The sequence below is a fragment of the Gobio gobio genome (assembly GCF_949357685.1).
Source record: "Gobio gobio genome assembly, chromosome: 18".
Lineage (NCBI taxonomy): Eukaryota > Metazoa > Chordata > Actinopteri > Cypriniformes > Gobionidae > Gobio > Gobio gobio.
Window position 1 is genome coordinate 12,368,974 of NC_137111.1, and position 11,193 is coordinate 12,380,166.

Consider the following 11,193-nt stretch of genomic DNA (forward strand, 5'->3'; position numbering starts at 1 on the left):
AGCAAAATAAAACAAGCAGGGAGTTAAGGCTTGCTATACAGTAGATATCACTTTATGTTATATACTCTATGCATGCGGAAAGAAAAGGGGAACAAGTCTGCAGATTTAACCAAAATTAAATGGTTAATTCACCCAAAGATTTAAATTCTGTCATTAATTACTCATTTTCATGTCATCTTCGGAACGCAAATGAAGATATTTTAGATGAAATCCGAGAGCTCTCTGACCCCTCCATAGACAGCAATTTAATTAACACTTTCAAGGCCCAGAAAGCTAGGAAAGACATCGTTAAAATAGTCCAATTGTGACTCCAGTGGTTCAACTTTAAAAGTTATGAAGCGACGAGAATACTTTTTGTGCGCAAAAAACTAAAAAATAACGACTTTATTCAACAATTTCTTCTCGTCTGAGTCAGTCTCCTACGCTGTTGAAATAGTAAACACAGTCCAGCGCTTCCGAGTTATGTCAGAGCTACGCCAGAATGCCGGCTTACCATTGGCCGATGGTGTTCACATGAGCATCACAAAGCATGCGTGTGATGCTGATGTAGGATGGCCAACGTAGGAGTCTGACACAGACGAGAAGAAATTGTTGAATAAAGTTATTTTTTGCACACAAAAAGTCCTCTCGTCACTTCATAACATTAAGGTTGAACCACTGAAGTCACATGGACTATTTTAATGAAGTCTTTCCTACCTCTGGGCCTTGAATGTGTTAATTAAATAGCTATGGAGGGATCAGAGAGCTCTCAGATTTCATCCAAAAGGTCTTATGGGTTTGGAACAAAATGAGGGTGAGTAATTAAAGGAACACTCCACTTTTTTTGAAAATAGGCTCATTTTACAAGTCCCCTAGAGTTAAATAGTTTAGTTTTACCGTTTTTGAATCCATTCAGCCGATCTTTGTATCTGGAGGTAGCACTTTTAGCACAGCTTAGCATACATCATTGATTCTAATCAGTCCATTAGCATCTCATTCAAAAAATGACCAAAGACACTTTCAATATTTTTCCTATTTAAAACTTGACTCTTCTACAGTTACATCGTGTGCTAAGACCAACTGAAAATGAAAAGTTGCGATTTTCTACACCTATATGGCTAGGAACTACTTTCTCATTCCTGCGTAATAGTCGCGGATCTTCGCGGCCGTACCATGGCTGCAGCGGCGCAATGATGGAACACAGCGCCTGAAAGTAGCCCCCAGCTAGGTAACTTTCAATGTGACCGGCACTAAGTTCGTGTAGTTGCAGAGAAAGTTTCAGGCTTGCAGCCAACAAATTGTGTTATGGATTTACCTGTGTGATTAGCCATGGTTCTGTGTGTTGTAAAGGGCTGTGATAGTAAGACGAAGGTGTATCACTACCACCATGTTTCACAGAATACCAACGAATCATTGTGCCGCTGCAGCCATGGTACGGCCGCAAAGATCCGCGACTATTACGCAGGAATGAGAAAGTAGTTCCTAGCCATATAGGTGTGGAAAATTGCAACTTTTCATTTTCAGTTGGTCTTAGCACACGAATTAACTGTAGAAGAGTCAAGTTTTAAATAGGAAAAATATTGAAAGTGTCTTTGGTCATTTTTTGAATGAGATGCTAATGGACTGATCAGAATCAATGATGTATGCTAAGCTATGCTAAAAGTGCTACCGCCAGATACAAAGATCGACTGAATGGATTCAAAAACGGTAAAACTCAACTATTTAACTCTAGGGGACTTGTAAAATGAGCCTATTTTCAAAAAAAGTGGAGTGTTCCTTTAATGACAGATTTTTCATTTTTGGCTCAACTATCCCTTTAAGCGGTCACCCAATAGCGGCTGACCTGTTTGGGCCAAATGTTGTAGTTATTGATAAACATACATTTCCCATATGTTAAAGAAGTGATTGCTACGATAATCTTGGATAACTGGGATGAATGGAAGCTTGCTTGTGTCAACAACACTAAATGTAATGTCTGCAAAACTGTTTCTATTAATAAATATTGTCACCATTTATTAATTACGTTAGATAATAGTTTATGTAACATACCTAATCGTTTTTCACAACAAAAATGCGTCATTTGTGTTTATTACCTGCTCCATATCCATGGAAGCGTCAAAACTAGACAAATTAAGTACTTTATACAATATACAGTAATCAAACCCACTATATAATGACACTGAATCAACATCTAAGAGACTGTGTCATCATATGCATGTCATATATCCTGCCTTGCACTTACCTTGAAATTGCTGCAATGTTTCCAAGAGTGTAGAACACAGCAAACAGGTTAATACCAGCTTTAGGCAAGAAGAGGAGTGCAGTTCCCTGTTTCAAAAGATGTAATGTTGTTTAAAAAAATTGTGGAAATTGACGGACAAAGCACATATGTAATAAAATGAAATCCTTCTGATTTACAAACTCTTAACCAGTTCTGCCACCTAGTGGTGTTGCAAAGCTTTTGCATAGAGCACTACATAAAACTGTCTGAATGTTGTTGCATCAAATAACAAAATATCACACAAAGTGGCATGCTAAATGATTCTAGAGCTTTTATTAGAAGTAACTTGCTGTCCCTGTTTGCAATGATTTGTACAGAAACTTGTGCCAAGGTGATTTTAGTGGATTTACACAGCTTGGTATATTGTACAGCAGTCTATAGTTTAACTTTATTGTCACTGTTGTAGGTGTTATCAGTAAAAGTGCTATCACACTGTGGCCAGACCACATACAAACTGAAAGCCGGAACAGGGTGGCATCATTATGAATTGTGTTGCATTGCATGAAATTCAAGAACCATTGGTGTTTTGCTGTCAATTGCCTATTTTTATGTGTGTGTGTGTGTGTGTGTGTGTGTGTGTGTGTGTGTGTGTGTGTGTGTGTGTGTGTGTGTGTGTGTGTGTGTGTGTGTGTGTGTGTGTGTGTGTGTGTGTGTGTGTGTGAGTGTGTGTGTGTGTGTGACCAAAATGTTAGCCATCTTCTCAAACAATTTACGATCAGGAATATTTAAACTTGCTAATGTAATTTCTAATGTGACATGCAATAATCTATGGCATTGGGTATCAATACAACATTTTTAAATAAACTCAAGAGTAAATTAGATTTGCTGGATAAATTAGCCTATTAGTCACACAAAAATACTGTTTGGCTTCAGAAAACCATATAACACAAATATAGCGGACAGGTCATTATTGACTACTTTTATGGTGTTCTTGTTGTAGTTCTTTTTGGAGCTTGGCAGTACAAATAACCATCCAATTTTGTTGTTTGGAAAAGAAAAAAAAAGAAAAAAAATGATATCAGGTTGAAACGTCATGATGGTGAGAAAATGAATTTCAGATTTGGGTGAAATATTCTTTAAAGACTAAGGAAACAACAGGGTTTTTCCTGGCTGAAAATGAGGTGGAGGTGATAAAATCCTGCTTGGCCCGCCTGACCCGTGGATTAACCACAGTGTTCACGGATATAAAAGCGATCCGTGCATCACTATTGTGCGCCGTTCGAGACCAGCCATTTTTTAGGGCCGGAGTTGAACCAATCTTTCAGGCCCAGAACTGCCTTTTCTGCAGTGGAAATGGGTGGAAGAAGGGTTCAAGAATGGACACAGGCCAGGAACCTGCAACAGAACCGTGTTTGTAGAAAAGGGGTATCTGAGCATGTGACTGCCTGTCTGAGTTGTCAACAATTTAGTTGAAATGTGACAGAGGCGGAATTCTCTATGCAGGAAAAAACCTGAACAACACATGACTGTGGTCTTGGAAATCAACTAGACCAGTGGTTCTCAAAGTGTGGTACGAGTACCACTATGGTACTCAAGCTCCCTTTAGTGGTAAACAGAGGAATCACAAAATTAAATATAAATTAATGTTAAAACACAATATATATATAAATATATATATATATATATATATATATATATATATATATATATATATATATATATATATATATATATATATATATAAATAAATATATATATATATATATATATATATATATATATATATATATATATATATATATATATATATATATATATATATATATATATATATATATATATATATATTATTTTTTTTTTTTTATTTATTTTTTTTTTACATAAAAGTACAGTTTTTTTAATTTAACTTTTAGGTACAACATATTTTAATCATTATTTATTCAATTCATCATAACACCTCCATTTTTCATTTGCCTGTTTGTAAGCACAGTGTTAATGTTCAATTTTAAAGTGGCTGACAACAATAAATATTCTTATTAGGAATAAACTGCCTCGTTTTTTAACTGTGCAAAGATGTAGCTGAATAGTTAGGCGTACTACACTACTGGGCCCGTATTCATAAAGAATCTTAATGCAAAGAGTAGCTCCTAGTGACAAAATTCTAAGAAAATTCTTAGAAATGTGTGCGTTTACTCTTAAAATTAACTAAAAAATCCTAGTAAAGAAAAAAGTAATTCAGAAAGCATCTTAACCCTTAAAAGAGGTCTTAAGGTCAAATTTGTTAGGAGCACGGACGAGGACTTTTAAGAGGCTTAAGAGTTTCTTTAGCAGTGGAGAAAATGGCAGAAAGACAAAGAGGGAGAAGAAATGTGTTGCAGACAATGGATAACAGTGACTTAATAAGACACTATAGATTAGATTGTGCAGGGATCATGTTTGTTGCATTAAATCCAACTTTCAAACCACCAATTAAATAGACATGCCAGCAATCAGTGTAATTGGAAAGAGTGGAACAATGTTTATAATTCTAAGCCAATCAAATACCTTATAGAATTAACAGCATGGTAAATAATAAAAGGATTAATATACACTGAAAAAAATGATTTGTTGAATTTACTAAAAAATGTTATCGTAAGTGGTCGCACTCGCAATCAATTTATTTGATCTCAATTTAAACAAAAACAAATGCAATTCCCATAAAACCAATTCATTTTTTAAAATTAAAATCAAAAAACTAAATTTAAATTATTTAAACGAGCACAAATTAATTATGCTTAATTTAATTTTTCAGTGTACATATATATAATGTGGGTGTGTATGCGTGTGTGTGTGAGTGAGAGAGAACGGTAAAATAGGACAATTTGCGCTTGTAAATTCAAAGTGAAGGCTTAGAATAGACCCTATACTTAAAAGCACTCCTTTTTCCCCTTTTTGGACAACCAACCAATCACAGTCTTCAAAAGACTGTCATACGTAGCAACGGGGTCAGCCCCGCCTCTTCACTAAGATAAAAGTTTTTGTATTTTCCTTGCTCAGAGTTGCTCTCAGATTGGTCCCGAATAGCTCTTAAGCTAAGACTCCTACGTAAAAGTTTTTAAGCTAAATTAGGAGTTTTCTGAGAGGACTCTTAGAATCTTTATGAATACGGGCCCTGTATTTTAATGTGTGTCATTATGGTGGTACATGGAGAGCCAAATATTTTCTGAGGTGGTACTTGGTATACAAAGTTTGAGAACCACTGAACTAGACCAATATATGATAGTGGCTGCTGAAAGAACAAATTACTGGACAGATAAAGACTTTAAAGGGGACATATCATGAAAAGCTGACTTTTCCCATGTTTAAGTGCTATAATCAGGTCCCCGGTGCATCAACCAACCCAGAAAATGTGAAAAAGGATAACCCAGTAACTTTTGTTTTGGTAAGATTTTTCTGCAAGCATGTGAAAAAACAAGCCGCTTTGATTTTATTATAATATTACCACCCCTTAATCTGCACGTTTCCATCCACGACATCCGCTGACAGACTGTTCCGTATTAGCATAGTTTCTACCAGTGGCGGGCCGTGCATTTCACACCTAGGCCTTCAGTGGAATCCTACCTGAATTAATTCACCTCTTAATAAAATCATCATGACGCTATAGAAACCATTAATATTATACAGAAATGCAGTATTACAGGGCGTTGCGTCTCTCATGAAGCGAGAATGAATGATTAAATTATTAAATGATTTAAAAATAATTAACGCAGGAAACCTAATTGACACAATTCAACAAGTCTCCTTTCACTGCAGCCACAGCTGCACCACATACATCATATCTAACAGAAGCATCGATCCGCTCCAAGTTTTCCGTGCATTTGTGTGTAGTAGGCTAACGTTACCTTTTGAGTTCTCCGACCACGAAAAGCAAATTGTTCGTTTTTTTGTGCAAATTTTACATGAATTTATTTCAGGTGAGGTTCAAAGATAATACTAAGTTTTTTACATTTAAACTTAATAATAAAAATAATAAAAAAATCGATCATAAAATTACAAGAAAAAAATAAATGGAAAAAAACCGGGGCACGGACTAGCCAGCCCAGGGTTGACTGTAGGCTATAAAAATGTAAATAAAATGCATTATAGCTTAACTTACTCACCAAATGATTATTTGTACAAAAAACATGCCAATGTGTGCAGCTGACCCGTCCTCTCAAATAAATCAAGGAGATCCGCGGGACTTCAAAATCAGTGACGGTATACATTACAGTCCGTTCGTTTTTAGCCGTGACAGATCGAACAGTGTTCTGTGACTGTGCGTTAAGCTGGAGAAGGCTGTATGCGGGAATTTTGAAAATGGCTTTGTGGGTATGTTAATTATAAGTAATAATACATTAATTTATTCTCCTCTGTCAGCCATTGGGGTTTGAAAAAACACTATTAAAACTACAGATGTTTTATCTTGTGCAGTTTGCTGGTTATTATGTCTAGGCTACTAGTACGCTCTTTGACCATCCAAACAAAGGATGTGAAAATGTCGACGTTATTGTACGCCAGCTAGATGGCCCCGCTGTCGCCAACTCGAAATCTGATTGGCTGATTAAATCGGAGTGGTTATCTGATTGGTTAAAGCGCAAAGTTTCATTGCCATTCATTTTAAGCTAGCGGCGCCCGCAATATTGATTCTGAAGGCCTCAAGGCAGATTTCTTTGACCTGGCATGAAAGCTATGAAGTTAAGAAAATAGACTATTGGGAATAATTTAACACACATTTATGGACAAAATATATTAAAATTTAAGTCTGTGATTCTGATAGTGATTAGGCCAGCAGAGAAGGCCTTGCTGGCCCTGACGGCCCACCACTGGTTTCTACCCTCAGTCAGTTGTACACTGTCCGCCATTTTCTCCGCGCTCGAGCAGCTGTAGTGACAACAATATCTTGTAAGCAATGCAGGTGTTAAAAAGTTAAAGCTCAAGGATGGATCAGTACCAACTGTTCATGATCCAGTTTACAGTCTCCAAAGCAATACTGGTCACTGGTCAATTAAACTAAACTATACCTGTTCTATCTCCATGCAGCATATATTATCTGGCTCTGTAGGCATTATTGTCCGAGTTAGTTTCTGACATGTTCTGTTGTTGTTGCATGAGCTATTGAAGCTCCGCCCTCTTCTTGAAAGAACAGGCAGGGAGTAGCAGCTCATTTGCATTTAAAGGGACAGACACAAAAACAGTGTGTTTTTGCTCACCCCCAAAGAAATGGCATTCTATGTCCCCTTTAATCGGGAAATAATGAGAAAAGTTAACTCACAAGTATAGAGCACAAGATCCCTCCTGCGAAACAAATGACGAACCACTTCACCCGTGTGCTGAAACTGAGTGTTGAGCCGTCCATGATCTACAGAGAAGAATCACAGGATGTCACATGGTTCGTAATGCCCCAAGAACAAAGACCAAAAGTGCATGCTTTTAGCATGCATTCCTGACTGTATCTGATTCATTAAAATGCCACTAACCCACAGGAAGAACAAGACAGGAATAAAATGTGCTATTGTTCTTGCTTTTCCAAATAAATGGACATGCATGCATGCATCAAACTGATTCACAGAATGGTCGGTACCTTACATGAGAATAAACGTGTGTCATACTAACTGAAAAACTAAAAAGATCACAGCAGTTTTACAGTTATAGAAAGTTACAGAATGTTTTAATAGTGTAGAGGTGCATTCTCAAAAAGACCAAGAAAAATGTGATTAATCGTGATAAGAACCATTTAAGACACTATGCATGTTAAACATACCTAGTGGCATTTAAAGGGATAGTATTCAACTTACGAAGAAAGTGCAACGGATCTCGCAGTTCAAAACGCTTACGCTACGCCCGAAGTCATCGTCGCAACAGTTACACTTTTTCCAAAGTTGAATACGGAAGGCAGTCCGCCGGAAGCTAGATATTTTACTTTATAACATGTTAAATGTGGATATTTTGTCTTACAAAAACCCATCAATTCACTTCAGAAGGCCTTTATTAACCTCCTGGAGCCGTGTGGATAACTTTTATAATGGCTCCAAATTTTGGGCTTCCATTATAATGCTTGGATTAGCCAGGACATTTTAATATAACTCTGATTGTATTCGTCTGAAAGAAGAATGTCATATACACCTAGGGTGGCTTGAGGGTGATTAAAACATGGGCTAATTTAAATTTTTGGGTGAACTATCCCTTTAAAAGGACAAAACAACTAGAGAGGGTCAGCAACTGTTTAAAACCCAGTGTCAGATATTTCAGATTGGCTTGCAGAAATTAAACAACATCCGGAGGTCTTGACCTTACCTCACATGATCCGTTCCCTCATGGAAGCATGTAAAACCAGTAGTGTTAACAAATATCATTATCACATAACAAACATTTGCAAACAGACAGACCAGATTGCATTGCAATACTGTCCAAAATAGAGCAAACTTACAATGTAATCACTTCATGCACATGCAGACTAATATACCCTTTACAGAAATGTACAATATGATTTGTGACAATGTTGTTGTTTGCAATACCATACTACCATCGTATTCTTTGGGTAATCATTCACCTCCATCTGGTATCATAGTAACGTTACTTTTGTAAGAACTAAAAAGAAGTTAAAAATACCAATACTGTCAATTACAGTACACAGTAAACTCTGGGGCCTCTCCATTACAGAGTAACGTTACGCAGAAAAACTACAAATAAACACAAGTTTAACGTTACTCTCCTACTCACCTGCGCTGTAAGTCCAACTTCTTCGTTCTCCTCTCGACCACTTAATACACGTCGCAACTTGTCCATCGTTGCTCGTCAGGTGTAACGTACAATCGCTTAGTTGAAATTATCCAGCACTTCCTCAAAGTTCAGCATTGACAGACAGACACAAATTAGACGTTACAGTTCTCCCCACCCGTAGTCCGTGAGCTCCGCCCTTCATCTCACTTCTGACTGATATGGTTGGGCGTACTATAATGAGTGACTTCTAATCTACCCAATCGTAGACAGATTTGGAAGATCAATAGCCAATCCTAATACAGGAGGCGGGCGTTGGCAACATGTGGAACGCGCATGGGCAGATTTGATCTCTGCCGTTTTTTTTTAACGTGTCCGTGCCTGTTGTACAAGACTTGCTCCCGTAGTGCCTTTTTAAAAGCATTTTTTAATGCTTGTAATGCATTTTTGTAATTCCCCCTCCACCACTATTGTACACTAAGCATTTTGTCATGTCCCTGAGACTGAATTTGTAGCATACTTAGAAAATATTTAACAAAATGTGCACAGTTTTTTTTTTTTTTTGGCAAAAAGTGTTTATTTGTGTTACTTTCTAGTGAAAAAAATATTTTTCTACAAAAAATTCCCTCGGTCTGAACTCAACCCCTGTCATGCCAACCATTCTCCACCAATAATAATTTAGACTCCACCCATATAAGACATAATTTACCAGAAATGACATCTTCAGGTCTCTTTAACAGTAGTGCATGAATAATTTTTATTCATATTTTTGAGGCCTATTATAGTCAAGGGAGGGTGCTTTCAAGCTTGACAACTCAACCCCATCACATAAAATTAAGATGGAAAATGATTATTTTTCAAAATTTTATTTTAATCCATAAGTATATCCAGTGTACTTATTTCATTGCTGTCACATATGGTCACTACAAAAGGAGCGGTGGACATTTTGTGCAAAAAAACTTCAACCCTGTCACACTCAACCCTGAGTTTTTCGCTTCATTTGATGAATAATTTTAATAATAGTCATGGTTTCAGTGAAGAAATACTTACCAAAATCATGACAACTCATAATTTTGTTATAAATAGAATATTTGATGCAATGTGTCCACTTAAACACTGAAATGACAGCACATCAGCAGCAGAAACACAGTGTTGTGCATGCAAATATGTTGACCCAGAAAGAAGGGTATAATATGAGAAAGATAAAATATATATTAAAAAAAACATGCCTTCAAACCGGTCTTCAGCCCCTTCACACTATTCTCAGCCTTGTCACATTAATATTTTTGAAAGAAACAGGGAAGACAATTAAAAATGAAAGCATTTCTTGCTGATTAGCATCTGATATGTTAAGGACTAACACAATAAAATTAGTTAAACATCTAAATTGAACATATTTTTTACAAAGATAAAGAGACCACAGACAAACCATTTGTTTATTTTTAACTTCAGTCCCATAAAAATGTGAAAAGTATCATAAATGTTACATTTGTATTTAATTGTTATGAGGGACACTTGAGCAGTAGGTAGATGTTTTGTTTCGTGTAAAATCCTTTTTGTGAAACCAATTCCATTTTGTCTGTTACAGGGTTGAGAATAAAAGGTGTTTAAAAATTATAAAAGAAAATGTGATTTTTTGGGGGGGGTTTGATATGTGCTTAATGATGTGGGGTAGAAAATGAATTTAAAAAACCCAACAAAATTCCAAGGTGAAATATTACAGATTCCCAGGAATGACCCATTTGCAAACAGATGCAAGACTTGAAAACATCCCTTCCAGAACCGTGTTATGAATATTTTAATACTTGTTTATTTATTTGTATGACTAGTCAGTTGCACGCAGTCTAGTCTAATTATACCATATCAATTTCAGGAACTGACATGGTCCACATTTAAGTAGGCCTATTACACATATTGAGACCTGTTTGTTCAAAATTGTATGTATTTTATTTATATATATCCTAATACTTTTGCTGTTTGATGGTGTCACTGTGTCTCTACACCCGATGGTCAGCATAAACTGTGTAGTTTAGCTATAGAAGCACTGGTGCACTAACATAAATCTGTCTGGGTATTGTTATAAAAAAATCGACCACAACAAAAATCCAAAGCTTCACATTTCACATGTAAAAAATAAGCCACAGGAAATGATAAAGTGTTTGGCTGAAGGACCTCACACAGCACATGTTTCTCTGCTCAACAGAGCTTGATCATATTCATACAAAAATACTGGACTGTCTTCTAGAGAGTCGTTTTTA

General features: G+C 36.3%; 1 protein-coding gene across 2 annotated transcripts in view; it reads right to left on the reverse strand.

The window, feature by feature from the left end:
• sft2d1 (SFT2 domain containing 1) overlaps window positions 1-9,122 on the reverse strand; it is a 51,341-nt gene extending 42,219 nt beyond the window's left edge. The window contains exons 1-3 of one of the 2 annotated variants that reach the window (XM_079843151.1): window positions 8,939-9,122; window positions 7,491-7,577; window positions 2,222-2,307 (exon numbers count right to left, since the gene is read on the reverse strand). In XM_079843151.1, coding sequence (XP_079699277.1) covers window positions 2,222-2,307; window positions 7,491-7,577; window positions 8,939-9,004 — 239 coding nt within the window. In that variant the 5' untranslated portion in view covers window positions 9,005-9,122. Of the gene's footprint in view, window positions 1-2,221; window positions 2,308-7,490; window positions 8,807-8,938 lie in introns of both variants that reach the window. The other variant, XM_079843152.1, reaches the window with a different exon arrangement.
• Between the last annotated feature and the right edge of the window lie 2,071 nt (window positions 9,123-11,193).